At 67.1% G+C, this 23,985-nt stretch overlaps 1 protein-coding gene across 1 annotated transcript in view; it reads right to left on the bottom strand.

The window, feature by feature from the left end:
• The window catches only part of LAMA5 (laminin subunit alpha 5), a 52,685-nt gene extending 39,832 nt beyond the window's left edge, over positions 1-12,853 (bottom strand). Inside the window, exons 1-2 of the mRNA XM_024128365.2 lie at positions 12,572-12,853; positions 7,969-8,121 (exon numbers count right to left, since the gene is read on the bottom strand). Of these exons, the coding sequence (XP_023984133.1) occupies positions 7,969-8,121; positions 12,572-12,853 (435 nt within the window). The remainder of the gene's footprint in view (positions 1-7,968; positions 8,122-12,571) is intronic.
• Between the last annotated feature and the right edge of the window lie 11,132 nt (positions 12,854-23,985).

The following is a 23,985-nucleotide window of genomic DNA, read 5'->3' as shown; positions in this document are numbered from 1 at the left end:
AGACCCCCAGCCCACACCCCCATGCCAGACCTGCTCACAGGGCCACCCCTAGGTGGGCTCTGAACCGTCCACCAGCCTTGAGGGCAACGTCACGCCTCCGGCCGCCCGCCGTCCCCTCAGTGGGCCCTGCCCAGCCCAGGGGAGCAGGTTCCCTTCTGGTGTCCACTGCTCTGGACTTGTGCCCCGGACCAGCTGATCTTCGGTCAGCCAGCCGGGCCCCGAGCCTATGGCCGGGCCCCGAGCCTATGGCCACATGGGGCAGAGCGGGGAACCCCTCCAGGGCCGCCCAAGGCGCACAGTCACCCCCACCCCCGGTCGGCCTGAGGCCGCTGGGACGAGCCCCTCGAGGGACGGTGGGGGGAGCCTGGACACCTCATGGCCCCATCCCTCAGGAGGCCAGCCTGCTAAGAATCCAGGCGTGGCAGGGTGGGGCGGGGGGCAGGGGGCATAACTTCCCGGGGCCCTGAGACACGCCCATTTCCGGAAGGTCTGGAGTTTACAGGGAGGGGCCCAAGTCAGGCCAAGAATGGCCTTTCCCTGGGTGTTGGGGGGGGATTAGGGCCTATTCACCCCCTGCCAGGCCCTGAGGGCATCTTCCACTTTGCCCTGCCCCATCAGGGGAGGGGCTCAAGCCTCTGGGGGGATGGACCCTACACCCGGCAGGCGATTTGGCCAACTCTCAGGCATTCCAGGGAGCCCTGGGGATCTCAGATGGCCCCTGTGCCAGGAGGGGTCTTCGTGAGAAAGGGGGCCATGGCGGCGTGGGGGCCTGGGTGTGCGGTGGACGTGGACATAAGCTGCTCTGGGGGCGGCAGCACGGCCCGCACTGAAGGCCCCCAAGGAGATTAAAGCCTCCCGAGCCCCCTGGGGCCCACCCCCGCCTTTCCCTGAGCGAGGCCACCAGGCTGCACCCTCCGCTGGCCAGCTCTGTCCCTCCCCCCAGGTCGACGGGCCGGTCGCATTTTTCCCAGCTGAGAGCACTTGCGCAAACACTGACTCGGAGATGCTGACGGGCGGGACACGGGCAGCATGGAAACTTCCGCCCCCAGGCCGGCACGCTGGGTGCGCTCCAAGGAAGACCCTTGCCTTCTGTCCATCTGTCCACCTGGTCATCTGGCTGTCACACAGGGGCCCCGGCCCAGGCTGGAGTGACGGGAAGGCATGCGCTCAGCTCTCCCCGTCTGTCCCCGACCTGGTCCTGGTTCCCAGGGCCACACAGCCGCCCTGGGCGTGACCCGGGGGCGGGAGCAGACCCCTGGCCTCTCTGGACACGGCCCTCCCCATGCCACCCCTGCCCGCTCGGCTCCACTCGGCTGCCAACGCCGGCTGACCTTTCCCGCTGCTACAGAGTTCTGTGCAAAAGGAAAAACAGGCTTTTAAAGCAAAAGCCAAACAAAAGCCTCCTGAGTTATTTTTAAAAATCTGGCTATTCTGGGGCAGGCACGTCTCCAGGACAGCAGCCGGACCCGCCTCTCGGCCACGGCTCCCCTGACGGCCCCCACACGCAGCCTGACCTCGGAGGGCCAGGGCTCACCGGGAGGGGATCCGCCCTGTGACCGCCGCCTGGCGGGGGTGGGGGGTGGCAGGAGGCTGCAGAGCCCTGGGGCCAGAGCTGGGGGCCCTGGGTGGACATGAGGCAGTGAGACAAACACAGCAGAAGTCGGAGACCAGGGCTCAGGGTTCAGGCCCTTTGAAAACGGTGTGAAGGCTCTGAAAGTCCTGAAAGGGAAGAGGCCAGCAGAAGCCGGCAGCCACCGGGCAGGGATGCTGCAGAGGCACCACCCAGAGCCACACCACACACACTGGTGCCCAGAGGTGGAGGTGTAGGGAGGGGAGCGAACATGGGCGGGGCCGGAGTCAGGAAATACAGGGAGGGCCAGAGAGGAACCCGGTGCTGCAGACCCCGTGAGGGTCTCTGTAGCCCCAGGGACGGGGGTGGTGCAGGAGGTGACAGCTGGTCGGCAGCCTCCTGGGCTCAGACACCCACGTCCCAGGGATTGGGCTGGGGCGGGAGCCCCTGGGAGCACAAGGTCATCAGGGCCAGCACACGCCCCCTCTGCCCTGGCCCATCTCGGGGCTGGGGAGCCCCAGGCCAGGCCCTGTGCCCCTGCCTGGGGAAGGAGGGGCCCAGCCCCCAGCCGCTGGGCCAGGGCACCGGGCAGCCTGTGACTCAGCCCTGGCCCCACAGGAAGCAGGGCCCTGTGCCGATTCCCGGGCCATGGCTGGGCGGCGGCAGGAAGCCCCTCCTAGACGAGGCGGCCGGGCCAGCTCCCCACCCTCCTGGACCCCCCAGCCCAGACTGCTGGGCCGGCCTTCAGGGAGGGCCCTGTGTGCTGAATCCAGTTGCCCCGGCACCCCCAGGTTTGCCCTCTCTGCAGAGACCCCATCTGGAAGCCTCGATAAAGAGGAACGCCGCAGCAGGGGGGCCGGCCGGGCAGGCGTGTCTACTCAAGCCCCCAACTGGGTAAATAAGACTGGCCACCCACACAACGGGAGCCTGAAAACAAGCCACGTGTGGATGCAACTCCCGGAGTGGAAGAGCCACTGCTGGAAAGAAAAATAAAACGATGAAATGTAGAGAGGGCAGGCACAGGCCCCAGGGACCCTGACTGCGGGGCCGGGAGCCCAACACACAGGTGTGTGTGGAGCAGAGCAGGGGGACTTTCAGGGGCTGGGTAGGGGTGGAAGGGCTCCGACGGCTCTGTAGGAGCTCACCGGCTACAGTGAAGGGCAAGTGCCCATGTGGCCCGGCACCTCAACGGAGCTGGGCCTGGGGGGATTCAGAGACCATCCCCCGACCGCCCAGGGGCTGTCTTGGGCCCCCGGCCTTGAAGGGGGGTTTTTAGGCCCTGCCCCCACCGCATCCTCCCTGCAGCCTGGCCCAGGTCAGGCCAGATTGGCAGTCCCAGGCCGCAGGAAGTGGGGTTTATCCCACGGGGACCCCGACACCCAAACAGTTTAGTCTCAGGTGTGAGCTGTGTGGCCAGAAACCAATGCCATGGCGTTTGTTTAAAACCAGACAGAGGGGGCTTCCCTGGTGGCGCAGGGGTTAGGAATCCGCCTGCCAACGCAGGGGACACGGGTTCGAGCCCTGGTCCAGGAGGATCCCACATGCCGCGGAGCAGCTAAGCCCGTGCGCCACAACTACTGAGCCTGCATTCTGGAGCCCACGAGCCACAACTGCTGAGGCCCGTGCGCCTAGAGCCCGTGCTCCACAAGAGAGGCCACTGCGATGAGGGGCCCGCGCAACACATCGAAGAGTAGCCTCCGCTCACCGCGACTAGAGAAAGCCCGCGCAACACCTAACGCGGCCAAAAAAAAAAAGCAGACAGAGGACAGAAGCCTTGGGGGCCACCAGAGCCTGGGGGAGTCAGTGTGGGGTGGCGGGGGTGTCTGTGCGTGCCCAGCGTGAGCAGACGAGTGTGCCAGGATGGCCAGAGCACTGAGGACGAACGGCCCCCAGCCCTGGGCACGGGTGGCCCCTCCGGCCCCACGTCCTCTGAGCAAAGCAACAAGCAGAGAGAGGCAGGGTCTCGCGGTTCCCACGAGGAGAGGTGGGGCCTGTGCCGGCCCGAGGACGCTCAGTGGGGAGGCCATCCCGGACGCCCCACCCTCTCCTCCGCGGGAGCCCAGCTCAAGGGGCCACCTCCGGCCCAGCCCCTGCACCTGTCCTGGCTGCCGGGCCCTGCAGCCAGAGCCTGGCCAGCCCAGCCACACTTCCTGCCGCTTCCCTCGAGCCACCAGCTGACCCTCCTGGGGCACTGGCCACATGGCCGAGCGCCCAGATAGGTCTGGACGGCCAGGCCAGTGACCATGACCTCATAACCCAGCAGACTGGCGGGCATGCCAGGACCAGGAGGCCTGCCCGGGGAGCCCCGAGCGGGCCAGCTTGGAGGGTGCGTGGCCCAGAACCGGGACGGGCAGGGCGGACCTGCACAGGGCATCCCGGCCGCAAAACAGCCAGCACGTCCGGGACCCTCAGCGCAGCGCCGAGGCCCCAGCAGGTGCTCTCTGCGCCCACACCTAGAGGACGGAACCGAGGCACAGACGGCCTGGCCCTGCCAAGCCCGGCCTCTCCTCCACACTGGCGCTGTCTCCCCAGGTGCTGCGCGCACCCCCACGTGGTGGGGGGCAGCTGGCGCCCCCCCGCCTCCCCGCTGTCCCCCAGGGAGGGCAGACCCCCAACCCTGGCATTTCTAGAGTTCCCCAACCAACACTTTCTGGCCTCACACCCAACTCCCCCAGCCTACGCTCCACCGCCAGCCCAGCCCCGCTCTGCACCTCACCTCCTCCGCCCCTGCTGTACCCCCCAACCTGGTCTCCAGGCCACTCCTCTCCAGCCCCGGCCTCTCAGGGCTGGGACAAGGGGCCGCCCCACCCAGGGCACAAGGAGAAAACACAGCCCGCGGTCGGCAGGGGATCTGCATTCTGCACCTGCATCTGGGGAATAAGGGCTGCGGCCCGCAGGTGAGGGGCGGGGGCTGCTGGGGAGAGCCCCTCCCCACAGCCAGGCCAGGAAGCGGGTGTCTGGAGAGGGTGGGGGACGCCCCCCAGGGTCAGCCCTAACCCTGCCCAGCTCCTTAAGACCACCGGGCTACGTGAACGGGTGAGGCTCCGCGATGGGGAGCCCGAGGCAGGCAGGACACAGGAGAGAAGCAAGAACCCGCTGCGCCCCCTGGGAGGACAGGCCACTGCTGGGACTCGGGCAAGTGTCCCCTCAGTCACCAGCCGTGGAGACTTCTCGCTCCGGAGAACCCCCTTCCGAGGCCAGCAGCCCGCAAACCTCAGCCCTACAGCTCAGTTCTCTCAGGTCTGAGGGTTCCTGGCCGAGACCCACGTGGTCAGCAGGGCAAGAGCAAAGGCCTGGACCTCTCCTTGCCCTTCCCGCCAGGTCTTTGCTCCTGGGGCCTGGTTCTCCATCTGCAAAATGCGGGGAAGAGGGCCCAACGGCCCTCACCCACCCTGGAACGGGGAAGGTCAGAACAGGACGAGGTGTGACCGGAAGAGAGAGCAGGCTTCCGAGGCCCCAGCACGGGCGGACGCCACAGGGACCAGGCCCCTCCAGCCCCTGCTCCCCGGCCCAGGGCCGAGGAGGAGCTGCACGCAGCCCTCTCTGTCCTCCCCGGGGCAGGAAGTCCTAATGATGCCCAGGGCCAGCTGCCCCCAGCGCCCCGCCCCGCCCCGCTTTCCCGGGGCATCCGCTCCAGCTCCCAGAACAAAGGCCCCTGGCAGCCGCTGCACTGGGAGTGCCCAGCCCCACGGCCTGCTCAGCCCCACCCCAGGACCTGCACCTCGAGCAACAACGCGATGGCCCAGCCCCAAAGCACGGGAGCCCCCAGGGTTGAACTAGCTTAGCCAGGCCCCTCCCACTCGGCCTCTCTCCCCATCTGCCCCAGGGAGTGTGCTCAGAGCGTCCCGCCCGGCCTGGGGACATCCTCAGTCTGACTGCGGGGCCCAGCTGCTGCCGTCACCAGACCTGGGGGCACCTGAGGATACAGACCCCGGGGCCCCTTTGAGGGCCAGCCGGACAAGTCGGGCCCACTCCTCCACGCCGCCTGCCGCCCAGTGCTGCAGCCCGTGCCACCTCCGTCCTCCCCTACCGCCTACCCCACGTGGGGCTCCTCGGCCAACGCAGGACCTGGTCTCTGTCCCCGACCCCCGTGAGCAGGGCACCCTGAAGGGACCCAGTCGTCGCACAGTGGCCAAGGGAAGGGGCAACAAGCTCCTTTTCCGAAAGGGAAGGTGGTGAATGCGGAAGTCTCCCCTGAAAGTCCACAGTGGCTGAGAAACATGCCCCGGAAGGAGAGCTCTCTCGCCCACGGGGCTGGAAACTGGGCCCTTCCGCTCCACCCAGCTCTAAAGCACACTGGTGGGCACCCCCCAAGCTCACCAGCTCCCACCCCAACCAAGGCTGGCAGCCCCCTGGCCCAACCAAGATGGGGGCTTTGGGAAGTCAATAAAGGGGGGAAGGAAGAGAGCAGGGAGAAGGGAGGGTTGAGTAGATGGCAAGAAGCGCTGGTGGATGAATGGATGTTAGGTGGATGGGCTGGTGGATGGATGAGTGGATGGGTGGGTGGCAAAAGGGAAGGAAGGACGGGGGGCGGGGAGAGAGGAAGAATGGCTAGGTGGATGGGTGGGTCAATCTCCCCCGCCATACAGGGCTGGAAATGGCCCAGGCCCAGTCTACAAAGTCGTTTGAGTCATTTTACATTTGCGTCACTTTACAGTCGGGGAAACCGCGGCTTGGAGGGGCAGGATGTGCACAGTGAAACCCTCTCCGCGGCCCGGGCCCAGTCTACAAAGCAAACGTGCCGCCTGCCTCCACCTCGCTGGCCCATTTCCTACGCATGGACCCCGAGCCTCAGGGGCCACAGAGCCGGGGGAGCTGAGCGCCATCTGAGCTGCTCCTCAGCCCCGTCCACTGCACCTCGGGAGGGCACTGTGCCCACCTGCTTGGGCCACCCTGCGGTTGTCATGGAGACCAGGCCATTGTGCGCCCAGCAAGGGCCCTTGCCCTGCCCTAGTCTGGCCAGGCTTGTCCACGGGGGAGGAGGGGCGGGAAGGGCCCAGCAGCTCAGCACAAGTTCCCCCGATTGACCCTGGGGCAGGGGCAGAATGCACTTCCCCCTCCCCCTCCCACGGGCACCCCCCCCCACCCGTGGCAGTGCCAGAGAGAGGGGCATCCGGGGGGCACACAGGGTTGCTGAGGTCCCTCCCAGCCTCCAGGGGCAAGGAGAGCACAGATGCGGTGAAAGCCCATGAGCTGAAGTGAAATCATCGGCCCAGCCCCACCCAGACCTGGGCCAGGCAGCCCCACCAGCCCCGGAGGGGCTGCCCCTCCCAGGGCCTAACAGATAACCCGTGGCGCCCCGGAAATCCCCGGCCACTTACTGGGACTCGAACCCACACCCTCACTGCCCACCTGCCCACCAGGCCAGGCCGGCAGGCCTCCGGGCTGGGGCAGGAGGCACCCAACACTGTCCCCTGAACCTGCCCGCAGGGCCCGCCCCACCAGCCGGGCTCACAGGAGACGCTTCACCACCTCTCCTCGAGTGCCCTCAGGATGTGACAGCGGGATGGAGGCTCAGCAAGGAGCAGAGAGACCCACCAGGTCACACACCGGGACCGTGGCAAAGCCGGCCTGGACTCGGGCCCCTGGACTCACGGTCTAGTGCTCCTTCCCTGGCCCCATGAACAGGGAAGGGGGTGGAGGTGAGGTCTAGCAGGATCGACCTTGTAGCCCAGCTCCCAGGCGGGCCCGGAGCTGGCCGCTTCTGGGCTTGGCCTCGTCTACCTCCCCCTCCCCCCGCCCCACCCCATCCAAGGGGGCATCAGGACTGTTGGCCCATTTCACAGACCAGGATACCAAGGCCCGGCGCCTAACAATGTCACATGGGGAGTGGGACGCAGCCCAGGCCCACCAAGGGGGGTTCGTTTGTCACTGGGAAACGCCTGGCTCCCACCCCCCACCCCTGCCTGTGCAGGGGCCTGGGCGGGCACACCTAACCCGGGTGGCCTCTGTAGCACAGGTATCCTAGGAATGTCCACTTCCTCTGGCCTCCTCTGCATTCCTGGGGCCCCTCCCACTCCCGCCAGTGGAGCCTGGCTCCCTGCAGAGGAATTCCTCCGAGTAAACACCAGGGCTCACAGCATTTCAGCCCCACCTCCGCGTTGTCCCCTTAGCGCCCCTCACCCTAACTCTCCAGGTGACCTCTGGTAAGCCCCCCCCATCTGGCACCCCCCTCTCCCTGTGCACCACGAGGATGCTGAGAAAACAAACGGAAGGTGCCCGGTGCCACGCCTCCATCTGTATGGGCCTGCCACCAGCAGCCCGTCTGTGCCCAGCCTCTGCCCAGCCTCCCAAGCTCATTCTGGGTGGACACCTCGCCTTCTGGTCCTCGCCCCACGGTGAGCCCTTTGCCCAGGGACATAGGGGTCAGGCTGCAGCAGGCGAGAGAGGGACTCTACCTGGCCCAGGTCCAGGGTGACGTTGACCTCATTGTACTGCAGGCCACGCGACAGTGGTGGGCTCTGCCACCAGCGTTCCGTGCCGTCGATGGCGTTGCTCACAGGGTGTGCCCTGTTGCTGTTTGCAGCCGTGCAGATGTCGCAGTACTGGCCCTGTAGGGGAGGGGGCGGTCAGATGGACAAGAAGGGCTGGGACCCCTGACCCCTCTGGTCAGCCTCCCGCCCCATCACACTGGCCGCACCCCCATCTGTATACCCTCGTGCGCCAGTCATTCGTTCACCTGGCAAATACACGCTGAGAGCAAACACACGTTCTCAACTTGGGATACGGTTCATGTGAGAGATGGTCACACCCGTTACAGAGGAAAAGGAGAGCAAGGAGGGAGCAGGGCACCGGCTGCAGGTGGGAAAACACGGCGGGCCTCCCTGAGGAGGTGGCATCTGAGGCCTACACCGTAAGGGGAGGGTGTGCTCCAGGCAGAGGGGCTGGCTGTGCGAAGGCCCTGGGGCAGGAAGAGCAAACAAGGAGTAAACAGCAAGAAGGCCAATGTAGCTGGAGCTGAGGGGGTAAGAGCCTGGTCAAGGGGCAGGTCACACGTTTCTTGCCCACCCTCGCCCCCCAACCACCGGCCACCGCAGGGGGCTTCAGAAAGGCTCTCGCAGGATGGGGCCTGGGGGCGACCTAAAGGGGAAGGAAGGTGGGGCTACAGCCAGAAGGCCCAGGCCCGATGTGAGCCCCTCCGCACCTCCACCAGCTCATCCCCCAAACCTCCCCACCAGGCCCTCACCCAGAGCCGTCTGGATTAGGGTCTCCAGAGAGGCGGAATTAAGCCATCTCGGCAGCCTGTGGAGACAGGCCCCAGAGTGGAGGCACGTGGGCAGCCAGCAGACGAGGCCTGGACCTCCTGGCTCTGCCACTCCTGAGCCCTGGGACTAGGCCGGGTCACGGCAGCGGCTGAGCCTCAGCGCCCCGGTGTGAAGAGTGGGGGCGATGCTGGCACCTGCCTCGGCCACACACGGGGCCTGGCAGCTGCTTCTTCATGGCCCAGCCACCTGCCGGGGCCCCGTCCTCTGGGGGGAAAGAGGAGGCTCCCAGCATCATCCTGGCCTGCTGTCCCCACGGGGGAGGAGTAGGTGCTGAAGGCTTTGGGGGCGGCGGGGGGGGGGGGGGCCAGAGGCAGAGCTGGGCCCTGGCTGCTGGCCCAGTGGAGGCCCAACCTCCCACCCCAGAGGAAACCAGACCTGCTGTCCCTCTGCACACAAAGGCGGCCCTCCCTCGGGGACTTGGCATCGCTTGAGGCCCAGAGAGGCCACGTCTGGGAAATGCGGCCGCTCCACCCCTCCCAGCCTCCCAGGGGGCCAGACCTTGTCCTAGGAGTCAGAGGTGGGAGCGTGGGAGATGCCCTGCCCCACTCCCAGGCCCGGCAGCCACAGAGAGCCCCCAAGCCTCCACAAACGCATGGCGTGAACACACGTGCTCCTGGCTTCCACGGTGCGCCCAGGACGGAGCGACCAGAAGGCGGCAGACTCAGGGGCCGAGCCTCCCATCCAGCGGCCTCCCAGGACCCCTCGTGCTGGGTGCTTTGGCTGACCCCATCTCTACCCTGTTCCTGCCTGGGGCCTTGGCACCCTGGTCTCTCGTCCTCCAGCTCAGCTGTCACCTCCTCAGCAGAACCCCAGAGCTCCAGACCACCCAAGAGGCTGACCTGACAACTCCGGCCCCATCACCGTGCTTTATTTATTATCCTACCGCAGGAGACGTGCAATCGTCTGGCTCTTAGCAATTCTCCATTTGCTGCCTCCTGGGGGGTGGGGGGAGGCGCACCTGCCTCGTTCTTAACTGCGTCCCTGAGGCCACCACCCGGAGGTGCCAGGCGGAGGGGCGGGAGCAATGGAGGACACCCGGAAAAGGGGTGCCATCTGTGCAGGCCATACTACCAGCTCAAATGCTGAACCCCAAACTGGAACCCGGGCTCTGGCTCCCAGACCTGTGGGAGCCGCCAGAGGGTGAGCAAAGGAGGGGCTCACAGAGGCTCGCCGAGAACGCTGAGCACCGAGGGCGCTTAGCGCCGGGTGCGCTAAGCACGTGCGTGTGGGCTGTCTGGGGCCTGGCGGAGCTGGGAGGCTTCTCAGAGGTGGCGGGTAGGGCCATCTGGCCGGGGTGGGCCTTCCAGAGAAGGCTCCCTTGGTCAAAGGAGCCAAGGGACATGTCTGCTCATGTCCACCCAGAGAATCAGGGGAAGGTGACTCTACTCCCCGTGGGGCCGCAGCGGGACCGCTCAGTGACGTGGTCAGACCACTGCCGACCTCTCTGCCTGACGGATGGGGCTGGGGAGAGCAGCCTCTCTCCGCCCCTCTGCTGCGGAGGGTCCTGCCAGGAACACAGTGAGGAAGCAAGGAGCGGTGATAAGGACTTCCCCTCCCAGTGAGTCACCACGCTGGCAGCCGAGCCCCCGACTTCCCCTGCGGGGCTGGGGCCAGCCCAGAATTCCTCCAATGCCCACCTGAAGTCACAGGGCCGGACTCCCAAGGTGCCCTCTGCCTGCCCTAGCTGCCCCGATGCCCAGCAGGGCTCACCCCACACCCCGGGTGGCATGCCCCGGGCCAGCTTCTGTCCTATCTCCCCCAGGGGGCCCTGGGAGCTGCTGGCCTGCAGCCTTGGGCTCACGTCCTCCCTGACCCACCCACAAGACTGGGCTCTTGGGACAGAGAGGTGCGCCTGGCCAGTCGGCTCCAGCGTCCGTGGGCAAAAGGCCCAAACACCAACCCAACAGGAAGCCAGGGTGGTGAGCAGATCCCATCCCCCACGAGGACAGGGCAGAGGCTCCAGTGGGTCCAGCAACTGGACTAAGGCTGGCCTTCAGTCTTTCTGGCTGGTCTTTCTGCCCTGGCAGCCTCAGCACAGGGGTGCAATGGCTGAGCGCTACAGAGTTTCAAAGAGAGGCTTCAGCTCTAACTTGCTAGACTGTGAGCTGGGAGGGCAGGGCTGAAGTTCTCACTCAGGGCCCCCTCGCTTGCAACGCACAGCCACTGCCACTTGCCAGGTGGTCACCGTGTGACGGACAGCTTCCCTGGCCCTTCAAGCCAAGCTCACAACTTCGGGTGAGGCCGGCCCCCGTTTTGTTCCCATTTTACAGATGAGGAGCCTGAGGCTGGAGTGGGGGAGCCACACAGCTAAGGAGAAGGCCTTTGACCCCAGGCCACCGGCTCCTGCGCTGCTCCTTTAAGCACCAGGAGGTGGTAATAAACGGCCCCTCCCTCAGGGATCCACGCAGCTGCCCCTCCTCAAGGGCCTGGGCCAGGCAGCACCTGTGGGCAACATGGAGCCTCTCTCCAACAGGGAGATGGCTTGGAGCCTGGGCTGATTAGCTGCGGAATCCCAGCTGAGCATCTAGGAGGGGTGGCCAGGGCTGAGCCAGGCCCTCTGAGCAGCTTTGGAGAACCCCCCCAAGCTCCTCCCCTCCACCTGTCCCCTTTGATGTCACCAGAGGCACTAAGGGCCCGTAGTGGGGTCTCAGGTCGCCTCCGCTCACCCCAGCCAGATCCCGGTCTGGCATTGGGGCTTTACAGACCTCAGTTTCCCCACCTGAAACGTGGGCTTGAGACCTCCTGCTCAGCTGTACAGGGCGTTGAGGAGAGCATGGGTCCAGGAACCCGCGGGAGGTGACATTTCTGTCCCGGATGGCTCTGCTTAACCAGGGCCCCCTCTCACTCCTCCCTCCCTGGGGGGGGGGGGGTGGGGGGGGGCGGGCAGCAGGGAAGGGGCCCCAGCTGAGGCTCCCTCCTTCATCACCCGTCCCATCACTCTACTCTCCAACTACCTCCTCCCTCCCCCAGCCTCTCCTACCAGGAAGGTGGCAGCAAGTCCCCGGAGGCTGAGGCTCAGGTTACAACAGCCTTGGGGCCCCCACACTCTCCCTCAGGTTTGGCAGGGGTGGGAGGGTGGGCCTAGCACGGGGTGGCAGGGAGCCTCTGGAGCAGACCCCATCGCCCCAGGCAGAGCGGCAGCCAGTCTGTGTTCCCGTCCTCAGCTAAAAATCCCTCCGTTTGTCCCCCTCCCACCTTGAGGGTCCCACCGACTCCCCAGACCCGCGGGAGCGAGAGCTGTGCCTGGCCTCTCCCGCCCCATCCCCGTCCCATCCCGTCGCCAGCAGGTTCCAGCCTGTCCCGGGGGAAGGCGGAGTGGTCCGCCCCCATCCTACAGGCAGCCGGCCGGGGAGGCCAAGTCCCGCCCTCGCCGGGATCCCAGGACTTGGGGCCGCCGGGGACCAGGCACCAGCCCCTCCCCTCCGGCCAGCCACCGCCGCCGAACTCGAGCGGTGCCGGCCGCGCCCGGGTCCGCTGCGTGCCGCCTTCCCGGAGGCACGCGCACTTCTCTGGCTGAGCCCGAAGGGCCGAGTTGGGGTCCCTTCCGTCCGCCGAAAGGCGGAACCGGGGCGTAGGGACGGGCGGCGGGGGCCGCGGTCCGTACCTGGCTTCTCCGCGGCCCCTGGGGCTCCTCGCCGAGTCGGGCTGGAGTTCCGGAGTCCGAGCCCGGTGCGTGCCCCGCGCCGGCGTCCCCGCCACCCCGGCCCGGCCCGCCCGACCCGCGGCCCGCGCTCACCTGGATGGTCTGGTTGGGGTCCCCGCCGGCCACGGGGCCCCCCACCAACTTGCAGTAGAGGTCCTCGGTGGGGCGCGGGGCGCCGCGCGCCGGGGCCTCCTCGCCGCAGGTGGCGGAGGCGGCGATGCGGGCGCCCTCCGCCAGGTTGAAGTAGGGCGGGTGCAGGCTGAAGCCGTCACCCGCTGCCGCCCGCGCCCGCACCGCGCCCAGCAGCGCCAGCCCGGCCAGCAGCAGCGGCGCGGGGCCCCGGGAACCGCGGGGCCGCGCGCCCGGCTTCGCCATCTTCCAGCTCCGGGGACGGCGGGCGAGGCGGGAGCCTGGCGGGTCTGCAGCGCGGCGCCCGGCCCGGCTCGGCTCGCTCCGCCCGCGGACGTCAGGCCCCGCCCCGGCCCGCCTGGGCGCCCGAGCCCCGCGCCCCGGGGAGGGGGCGGGGGAGGCCGGGGGGAGGGGCGGCCGGCCGCCTTAACCCTTGGGACCCCGGCCCGGCCGGCCTCTCGGAAGGGACACCTGCTGGCCTCGGGCCGGGCCGTGGGAACGCGACGCCGAGGCGGCCCCCGGGGCGTGGCTCCCGGTCCCAAGCGGCCCCCTCGCGCCCTCGGGCACCCAGGCCCCGGGCGCGCCGGCCCGCTCTTCCCCGTCCAGCGGCTCCGCTCTTTGTTTCCCTAACTTCGGGCACCTCTCGGCGGCCGAGCGCCCCCGGCGGCCCCGGGTCTGGCGCCGCGGCCGGGAGTCAGGCATGCTCGCTCCGGGTCCAGCCCCGGCATCTGCCCCATCCACGGCCCGGCCCGGCCCCACCCGCAACCCCAGAACTGGCAGAGCGATCCGAGCGACCCCAGCCTGGGAGCCCGATCGCTGGGGTCCCCCCGAGATTGAGGGGGTGAACTCCGGAGCGCAGCGCAGCCTCGCCGCCTCTCCCCGGCCGGTTTTTGGTTTTTCACCCCTCATATTGGCCCCCATATCTGCCGCATCCAGCAGGTGTGTGGGAAGGTGCTCTCTGTCAGCTGTGAGTGGCGGTGGTAGCGAGGGAATCCGATCTGCCGAGGGACAGGGAGACCCTGATTAGGGACTCCATGCTTTCCTGGGGGGGCCATGTCAGATTCCATCCCACCTGACTCCCGCCTACCCAGGGTTTGGCTTTAAAATACTCTAAAATAGGGAAGTGGATCAGGAGGGACTGGACCCCTGGGGCCCCCTGCAGTGAAGGGAGGGTGCCCGGGGCTCCGCCGGTGCCAGGAAGGTTGCCTGTGAAGGAGAACATCTACTGAGCACCTGCGGGGGCGGGGCTGCAGGGCCAGGTGTGCGCTCACCCTGTGCCTGGGGGTTCCCTGCTTTGGGGCACTGTGGACCCCACCATCTCTGTCTGCCAGTCAAACCCTCCTGCTCAGGGCAGGCACTCAAGGACACTGGGGAAATGGGATTGGACGTAGAGGCCTCAGCTCAGGACTGTGTCCAGCTGATTCTGCGTTTGGGTGCTTTGGCCACTGGGTCTCCTCCCCTCCAGCTCCTGGCCCAGATCGGCCTCAAGGGAAGCCCTGGTGGGGCAGGCGCAGCTGCCAGGCTGGCAGCTCCCGCCGGTTTATGAGCCAGGCCAGCTGGGTGTCTGTCCCACTTGAGACCCCCCTGGACAGTCCTGGGGAGCCGAGTAAATGTGTGGGGTGGCAGCCAGCTGGTCCTGGTGGGAGTTCTGCCCCAGCAGCTGTTCCCGGAAGGTTGCGCCACTAGCCACATCTTCCTGGCTGTCCCTGGCCTCCTGCGAATCCGAATCCCAAAGGGCCCAAGGGGCTGGACTGCCGCTTCTCTAGAAGTTGAGACAGAGACAGCAGGATGACCCTCCCGCTTCTCTCCCCTCTCCCCTCCCCCTCCCCTCCCCTCTCCCCTCCCCCTCCCCTCTCCTCTCCCCCTGCTCCCAGGCAATTCTGTAACTCCACCTGGGGGAGGGGGAGGAGAGGTGGTTCCCCGCTGGAGAGGCTCTGGGTGGGGGAGGGGCTGGCCTAGATGGTGGGGGAGGGGCGACAGGCCCTACTGGAATCCTGAGTCCCCCACGCGGACAGGCCAGCTCACCAGCTAATTTATGATCCCGTGGGAGGAGCAGCCGGAGAGCGGCCTCTGGGCAGTAGCAGGGTTTCCAGATGGGGGATTTGACCTGCCCACGCCCCACCCTCCCTACTGCCCAGAGGTCCCGTCACGCACGACACAGCAGTGCACTCTGGACCCCCGGCACCCCCTTGACAGCTGGGGACCTGTCGGCCTGGGGACTGGGGCTGGCAACCTCCCACCCTCCACCCTCCACCCCCCCAAGTCGGCTTCCCAACCCCCGTGGAGGGACCAGCGGGCAGAGGTGAGGGGTGGGAGCCCTCTGAGCCTCCTAGGGACCAGGCCTCTGCCGTCTGAGGGCACAGGGCAGGTGGGAGGGAGGGGCCGCTGCCCCAGAATGCACCCAGCACGGGGAGGGTTAATCCTGGGCGAGCTGCTTCCTGGCAGACAGCTGCCCCAGAGCAACTGGTGGCCTGGGCCTGGGGGGAGGGGGTGGGTGAAGTGGGCAGAGGAGAACGTGGTGAAAGGGGCAGGGTGGCGAGGTGCCCCCTCTGCCCCCACCTTGTGCTAGCTTATGTGTCCCAGCTGGGGCAGGAGTGGGCGGCATGGAGGATGGAGGTGTTATTCCAGTCGGGCTACACACTGACCTCTTGGCGGGTGGTGGTTCTAGGGGAAGGTCGTCAGCGGGGCTTGGCGGGGAGACCCATTTCCCGTGTCACATTTCCAGCCAGTCATTTCCAAATGGCCTAGCAAGTGCGTCTCCCATCTTGCTCTGACTCCTGGGCCACCCAGCTGCCTTTCCTACTTATGAATTAGGAAACTGGGTGTCAGTTTCCAACGTCCGGGGGTCAGTCTAGAGCATGTGGTTAGCAAGGGAGAGGGAGTTGGACTGGCACTCATCTTCTCCTCCCGCATGTGCTGGGCACCTTTTGGGTATGGGCCCCCCCCAAGCAGGCTGCCCCAGCCTTCTGTCCTAAATCCAGGAGACGGATGCTTGGTCCTGGGAGGTGGCAGGTGGGTAGTGGGTGGGGTCAGCTCGTGGGGGAGGGCCACGGAGGCAGCCTGACCGCCTCGGTCCTCCTAGTCTCTGGACATGCCCCGCGGGCAGACCCCAGACCCAGAGCCCCTCCCCAGCCGGCCCCAGGGTAACAGGAGCCCCGGGACCTGTGGGAGGTCGGGCACAGGTGGCAGCCTGAGTGGGGAAGAGGTGCTCCTGGACCTAGGTAGGGGGTCTGGCCAATTCCCCCTGAGCCCAGGGATACGGCCTCTGCGGTGTGGCCTGGGCCAGGGGAGCCTGCCCTCAGGACAGCGGCCCTCATCTGAGCCGGTGCCTGGCCGCCTGTCCCGGAGCCCGCTCTCTTGGGAGAAGCTGCGCCGTGGAAGTGGGTCAGTGCAGCCGCGTGGGAGGAAGAAGCCCCGACCTCTCTGCTCATGACTGGGAGGGTTTGTCTCGGCAGGAAGAGGTTTCAGGAGAAGCTAGGCTGTGGTTTGGAATATCTGAGGCCGCATTCCCTCCCCCAGGGCTGCTCTGATACCTTCCAGGGAGCCCAGCTGGTGAGAACGTGTCCCCCATCCGTCCGTCCACGGGGCAGGCAGCAAGGCTGATGCTGGGGGCCCTGGCAGCCCGGGTGCAGCCCAGTCCTGCGGAGGGGAGGACGCAGCCCAGCTGGGCGCCCTGAGGACTCACAGCTGAGAGGAGGGCTCATTAGAAGGTTGTAAACCCAGCAGGTCTGGGGCCGGAAGAGCTCCCAGGCCTCTGGGCCATTGCTCAGCCCAGAGCCCTCCCCTGGCCTCGGGCTGGCATGGTCCCCTGGAAGGGCTGGAGGCCAGATGAAAGAGGACAGGCCTCGATGAGCTGAACGCACAGCAGAAGGCTGGGGCCAGGCCAGAGCCCCAGCATTCCCAGCTGAGGAGGGTCTGGGGACAGGCCCCTTGATGCTCCTGAAGGAGCAGTGTCTCCCCGCTGCCTGTGGCCCCAGCTGGGCCACCTCTGGGCTCTTCCGGGACTCTAGGGCATGAGCTCTGGGGCAGCTTGGAGGCCACCAGACTTGGGGTTGACCCCAACGAGGAACGGATGGTTTTGACCCCCCATGCTGCCCAGCCAAGGGCCCGCCTCTGGGAGCCTTCTGAGCCTGGAGCTCCGGAGGGGCCACCTCTGCCTGCTGTGTGCCCAGCTCCCAGGCCAGCCCCCCGGGTGCCCACTGCAGGCCTGAGCCTCCGGTGTCCTGATGGGGGGACTGCATACTGGAGGGGGCACAGACAGGCTTAGGTGTGCCCAGTGCCGTGAGACACAGGCTGGCCAGCCCCCCGGGTCCTGGGCTCTCCACGGAGCTTCCCCAAAGCTCCTGTCTCCCACTCAGCTCACCTCCTTGCCAACTGGTGTCCTAGACAGGCAGGCCTGGCCCTATAGAAAGCACGTGAACCCGGGATGCTCAGAAATGTGACTCCCCACGGGGTGGTCAGCGTGCTGTCCACGAGCAGAGGGCCCTGACCGGGCAGGACCCCAGAGTCCGGCTCCCGCTGAGTGTAGGGGAACCCCGGCCCCGCTGACATGGGGACGCCAGGCTTTGCGAAGTACACCACAAGCTGGCAGGAATCCGGCCGGTCACCTCGTGGGCTGGAACCCTTGCGGTAACAGCTACGGGTGCTGGGTGCCTGCTGGGGCTGGGCGCTGGCTGGCACACGTGCCTCACCCCATCTCCTCCCAGGCCAAACTGGCTTCTGCTTGTTTTAGGGTAACAGCCAGGCCCCTCACCACAGCTCCCTGGGCCCTGTGGGGCCTCCCAACTAGGCCCCGCCTGTCTGGCCATTCGGCAGAGCCTCCAGCCTTCCCTCCCCCTCCATCTCGTGGGGACTTTGGCCTCTGCCCAGGACACAACAGAGCCCCTGGCCCTTTGTTTGACCACCTGGGCCTCTAGGCCCCGCCCCAGAGAGCCATCAGGTATGCGCCTGGCCTGGTTGCTCAGGTGCATTCATTTTATTAAATCCAATCCCACCTGTGTCCTGCCTTTCCCTAGCCCCCGGCCTGGCGAAGAGGAGGTGCCCAGACAGTGCCCACTGCTTGAGGGAATGGCCTCTGGGGTCCCCCCCCCCGCAGGTCCGTCCAGGCTGTGAAGGGCCCTGTGACTTTGGGAGGCGTTTGGAGGAAGCCTCGGGTTCCCAGCCCAGGTCTGGGAGCTGGAAGGAGAGGCCGCTCCTGCTGGGGAAGGGGGTGTGGGGAGGGGCTGCCGTCTGTGCTGCGCCCAGGTGTCTGCATCCCTGCAAGACGTCACTCCCCTCCCTGGCTCACCAGACACCCCCAACCCAGCCCTGGGCTTGAGGGGCAAAGCTCAGCAGCACATCTCAGGCCCCAGCCTCAGCAGAGGGGGTGGGCCGGGTAGGGGGCCCTAGGAACCCCCGGGGAGGAGGCCTGGGACCTCTCTGGAGATCCAACCATCTCCAGAGAGCGAAGGGAGGGGCTGGTTCAGTAGTGAGGTTGCTCTTAGGACCCCAGACCCAGGCACCTCCCTTGAGGAAGGACGCCATCAGGGCACCTCCCAGCACCTCGCTGGGGTTTGGAATTGGGGGTCCGGGCATCCTGATCCCAGATGTGTGGTGGGGAGCACGTGGGGTGACCCCGGAAGACGGTAACGACGGATTGCATCAATCACGGCATCCTCCACACGGGACTGCAGCGTCCACGTCGGACACCCACGGGGCCAACATTTCTGCAGTGTCATTTTTTTATCCTACTTGACCTTTGGCCCCTAGTACTCCCCCACCCCCATGCACGCCACCTCCCTGCTCTGTACTCCGGACTGGGCAGCACTGCGGGGGGGAAACAGGGGAGGGGCGGGGGTGTGCCCAGCACAGAGGGAGGGGGTGGCACCTGCGGGCCTGGGTCGCCCCTGCCCTCCTCCTTCCCAGGACCCATCTCCAGCAGGCCCCTTCCCCTGCCTCGGTCCCTGGGGCCTGGCCAAATGGTTCCCGCGGCGCGAGGGCTCGGCAGCTTCTCCAAGAGGTGCCCACAGACGGCCTTATATGGCCAGGAGGACTCACTGCCCAGGCGGAATCTGATCCCACGGGAAGGGCAGGGGTGCGGGGCTGTGCCCTGGGCCACAGCAGGCCCACACGGGGAGCGGCTGGAATGGCCGCAGCCTCTTGGGCCCGCAGTCCCCTAAAGGGAGCCACATTAGTCCGACCCCCTCACCAACTTTGGGACATCTGGTTGGGGGCCCTGTGATGAACCATGGGGGCTTGCCGCCCCGGCAAGAGCCGTGAGATTCGAGGGCAGCCTGCCCCGCCCGGCACCACCCAAACCGCACCAGGTACGGCCCTCTCCCTGCCTGTGGGGCTTCAGGCCAGCAGCCCCTGCTCTGCCCTTGACCAGCCAGGCCACTGGCCCTCAGCAAGTGGCCTCCTCCTCCTCCCGGGCCGGCCCGGCCTGGCATCAGCGGCCCCCCGCCACCCAGAGCAGCACCGGGTTCCCCGTGCCACACCCGGGCCCCCGCTGGGACTTAACCTCCCTGCCCTGACTCTGCTCCCCAGCCCTCCTCCTCTCCCTCCACCACCCCTACCTTTCTCTCTTCTGACTCTCTCCTCTGGGCTTCTCACTCTCTGGCTACCCTCTCTCTGTCTCTGTCCCTCTGTCTCCCTGCCTCTGTCTGTCTGTCTGGGTCTCTCGGTGTCTCTGTCTCTCTTCCCGCCATCTGCTGCCCTAGATCTGCTGAGCTCTGCTACTCTGGGCAGCCCTAGGGCACCCCTCCCCCGTGTCTCCTGGGGCCTTTGGAGACGGATTTGCAGCAGCAGTGGTGGCAGAGCCACTGCCTGCCTGCCAGGCCTGTCTGCCCACCTGGGAAGCTCTGGCCGCAGGGTCCCAGTGGCCCTTGCGGGCCGGGCTGGGGAGTGGGCCGGCTGGGGAAGACACAGCTCTCCTGGGCTCCTGAGCTGCCACACGGCCCTGGGACACAGCAAGTGGAGGTGGAGTCTACCTCGTCCAGGGGGGCACCACAGTCCACTGCCTGCACGTCGGGGCTGCGGCCCGGGGAGGCCCCAGGCCACGGGCAGAGGGGGACAAGAGCCCACCTGGCGCTGGGTGCAGCCACTCCTCAGGCCAGAGTGGGAGGGCAGGGACTCTTGTCACCTGGCTGTTCAGGTGGGCAGGCGGGGTGGGCCCAGACCACCCTCTGTGCCTCCCCCGAGCCAAAGGCCCGAGGACAGCGTGGGGGCCCCTGGCCCTTGCCACGTGCACGCATCTTGCCGGCAGGCTCTCGGGGAAACTCAGGCTCGGGTGGTGCTGTGGCCCAGGAAGGGTGAGGCGACAGGGTGAGGGGTTGACAGCTGTCTGTCTGTCTAGGATGTGCTCCGAGGGGATGCAGTGGAAGGGCAAGGGCTGCCAGGCTGCCGGGGCCGGGTTGGGGCAGGAGGCCTGGGGCAGCACCTGCCCTGTCCGTCCTCTGTGGTCCAGACTGGCACGTCCCCCGGGCTGGCAGGAGCCCACGACATCTCCCCTAGCGCCGAGCGGGAGGGTGTGAGGTGGGGCCCCGGGGAGCCCTGGCCTGGACACTGCCCCGGGGGTTGAGAGCCACCCACCTTGGGGCCCCAGCTGTGACAAGGGGTCCCTCCTCTCTCCATCACCTCAGGTGGCTTTTCAGAGGCAAACTGCCCTGTCATGCCTCTACTGGAGACTCTCCAGTGCCCCACCCCCCTGCAGCTTCCAAGGCCGTCACGCTGTCCCTCGCCCCCTTGTTGCTCCCAGCGTTCCAGCCTCACTGGCCTCCTTACAAAGTCTAAGTGTCCCCTCGCATCACAGGACCTTTGCACGAGCCACACCTTCCACCAGGAATCTTCTCCCACCCAGCTCTGGGCCGCCCTACAGAGCCCTGCTCCAGGGGTACATTCTTCCTTCCTTCATTCAACGACTATTTAATATTTTTCTTTATTTCATTTCATTTCATTATCTTATTAGTTATCTTATGTCCCGAGCCCCGTGCCGAGCAGGTGCTGGGCAGCTGTGGCTGGATGCTGGGACACCTGTGTCCCATCGCCTTCACGCTGGCCTGGAGGCCCCGGGTGGGGGAGGGCAGGCCGACGGGGAGAGGGCTCAGCGCCCAGGCCCCTCCTTCTCTCGTGCGGCCCGAGGGCCACAGCGCAGAGTAAAAACATCAGACAGTAACAAGTGCGGGCCAGGATGAAGGAAGTCGGGTCCCCTACGCTGCTGGCGGGGACGCAGACGGTGCGCCTGTGGACCTAGTGTGGTGCTTCCTGAGAGGAAACGCGGCGTCCCCGGGGGTCCACACCCCCACTTCTGGGGGCGCATCCACACCGATCCCGTGCACGAACGTCTGTGGCGGCGCTTTCTGTAGCAGCCAAAAGGCGGAAGCAGCCCAGATGGCCATCGGTGGGCGAGCGGGCCGAGCCCGGCAGGCGGACTCTTTGAAGAAGCCGCTGGAACCAGGAGCCGGCAGTTCGGGGTGCGCCTGGGCCACGAGGCTCGGGGACGGCAGGTGGAGATGGCGGAGGCAGGGCTGCCTCTGGGTGCCGGACGGCTCCCACCACGCAGCCAGCTGGTCCCGTGCTTCCCGGGAGCGCTGGGGAGGCGCAGGCCCGTGTTTAGGGCTGCGGGGAGCCCAAGACACTCGACCCTAAACGGGAGACTGACTCACCCTGTCTCCCCCAAGCGTCCACGGGGCCCTGGGTCACACGCAGCGCAGCCTGCAGGCTCGTGCCTCGGGGCCTGATCGCGAAACCCGCCAAGTACTGGGGCTCCCCCAGGGCCACCAGCGCTTCAGATGCAAGTGACACCCAGCCACCTCCTCTCCCGTCACCCCAATTTCATAAAAGGAGGGCTTGAGAGTATGGAAAGGTGGGGCCGCCGAGGGACCACCGGTTGGGCCCCGTCCCGCCGCCCAGGGCCCCGTTCTGGGGGTCCCCGTCCAGGACCCCCGCTGGGGCCTCCCCCTGCTGGTGTGGAGAGGAAGGGACGGTGGGTGGGCTCAGCTCCAGGCCTCTGTTTGCCTCAAGTTTCAACATTTACAAAACATTGGTCCTCGGCTCTCCTGGGGAGATATTTCCTAGAGGAATGTAAGCACGCGAGACTTGGAAGGCTCCTGCTGGGCACCGCAGTGGTAGGGTCTCCTGAGAGCCCAGTCTCCTTCTCGGAGGGGCTCTGGGGGGGTCTGTGGCTGGGTTTCCCCCCGGGGGTGGTAGTGAGGGAGGTAAGCCTGGGAGTTGAGAGTCGCCCCCTCCCTCGGAGGAGCCCGGTCTCCTGTTGCCTCCGCGCTCCATCCGGGGCTTGCTGCGTGATCTCAGGCCAGAGGCGCAACCTCTCTGGGCCCCTGAGCCCATGGGGCTGATCGTGTTCTCCTGCTCGTCTTTGGCCCCAGTCCCTCAGCGCCCCATGTCTCTGTGCCACACACCCAGTGGGGCTTCAGGGAGCTGCGGTTTCTGGTGCCCTGGCGCTGGGCGGGCGCCTGATCTGATGCTCACAAAAGCCCATTTTACAGACAGGAGACTGGGGATCAGAGGGGCTACGTGGACGCCGCCTGTCACCAGCGCTGTGACCCGAGGCACTGTGCGACCCAGCCCGCTGGTCAGGGGTCAGGAGGCTGCCGGGTTGGTCAGTCCTGACCTTATCTGCAAGGTGCTCAGTCCCCGTCCCGAGGGCTTGTCCTGGCTGGACATGTGCCCACATGCTCTGTAGCAACAGCTGAGCCCAGGCATCCTCAGCGAGGCCCCAGCCCCGGGAAGCCGAGCGGGGCAGAGCCTGCCAGGAGGCTGTCTGGGCCCTGCAGGAGGCTGGCACAGGCTGCCTTCAGGGCCTCCTGTATCTCCACCGGAATGCACCGAGCCCCCATTCCCTGCCCACCCAGGGGGAGGAATGTGGCTGAGGCTACCCCTTGTCACAGCTGGGGGCCCCAGAGTGGGTGGCTCTCAACCCCCGGGGCAGTGTCCAGTGTCCGGGGAGCCTGGGGGGGCGGTGGTAAGAGGCCTCCCTCCGCCTTCTGGAATCCTCGGCCTGGCACCAGGTCCCCGCCTGCCTCTCCCCACCCTCACTGCAGAGCGAGCCCCTGGTCCTCCTCTCCACAGGCTGCAGGGGCTCTGGGGTGACCAGTGTGAAGGGGTGGCACCTCCCAGGACTGGTCCCTGCGTGACAGCGTCCCTTCCTCAGAGAGGCCTTCCCTGACCACCCGGCCTACGGCGCCCTCAGATGGGCCGTTTTCCTTCAGAGCCCTAGACCACGCCCCGTTGGCATCCTGGGCCGGACGCCTCCCTGCAGGGCCCTCCTGGGTACCGTGGGCTGTTGAGCTGCATCCCTGCTCTCCCCCGACTAGGAGCACCTCCCCTCCCCCAGCCAGACAGACAGCCGGACAGACAGCCGGACAGTCAGCCGGACAGTCAGCCGGACAGACAGCCGGACAGGCAGCCGGACAGTCAGGCGGGCAGCCAGCCGGCCAGGACCTTCCGGACAGACAGCCGGACAGACAGCCGGACAGACAGCCGGACAGTCAGCCGGACAGACAGCCGGACAGACAGCCGGACAGACAGCCGGACAGACAGCCGGACAGTCACCCGGACAGTCAGCCGGACAGTCAGCCGGACAGACAGCCGGACAGTCAGCCGGACAGACAGCCGGACAGTCAGCATGTCCTGGGGGGAACCGTCCCTGGTTGAGACCCACCGCCCCAGACCTTCCTGAGATGAGACGCTTCTTGTCCTCTCCCCAAGGCCAGGAGCCCCCTGACGACAGGGATCACCATCCTGGACGCTGCAGGGCCCAGTGCCTGCCCGGGGGCCCAGGACAGCCACCTGCGTGAGGTCACAGCAGGTGGGGGGCGGCACCTCCTGGCTGCGCCCCGCTGGACATCCCGGGGCTCAGAGTCTCAGAGCGCCTGTGGAGCTGGGCGGGGAGCGGAGAAGCTGCCCGGAGCCCAGAGGAGCCGTGGGCCGGGCCGTGCCAGACAAGCCCGGGCCGCGCCCGCTCACGTGGCGCAGGAATCTGGATTCCGTCACTCTCCACCTGGGCTTTCCAGGCCCAGCAAACCTCTGTCCCTGGGCATGTTTCTGCAGCGGCTGACACGCTCGGCTGCCTGGTGCTCAGAGGCTGGGCTGGGCCCCACAAGCAGCCCTGTCCACCCAGGCCCCCTGCTGGGCGTCCCCGGGGCAGGGCAGGGAGGTGAAGGACCTCCAAACCGCCGCTTCTGAGTGCGCCGTGCCTGAAAGCCCACCATTAACCCTCCTTAGGGCTCAGCTTGGGGCGGGGCTGGTCAGCTGGGGGTCCTCTCCGCCCGCACAAGGGCCCGTCCTCGTTGCGCTGCGTCCCACCCCTCCACCCCCAGAGCCCGAGGCTGGGTTCAAGCCCTGCCCTGCATCCTGGCTCCGTGACTCTGGGGGAGCCACTT

The sequence above is a fragment of the Physeter macrocephalus genome, chromosome 14 (genome assembly GCF_002837175.3).
Source record: "Physeter macrocephalus isolate SW-GA chromosome 14, ASM283717v5, whole genome shotgun sequence".
Taxonomy (NCBI): Eukaryota; Metazoa; Chordata; class Mammalia; order Artiodactyla; family Physeteridae; genus Physeter; species Physeter macrocephalus.
Note: the sequence above shows the minus strand (reverse complement) of the source record. Positions and strands in the feature narration are given on the sequence as shown.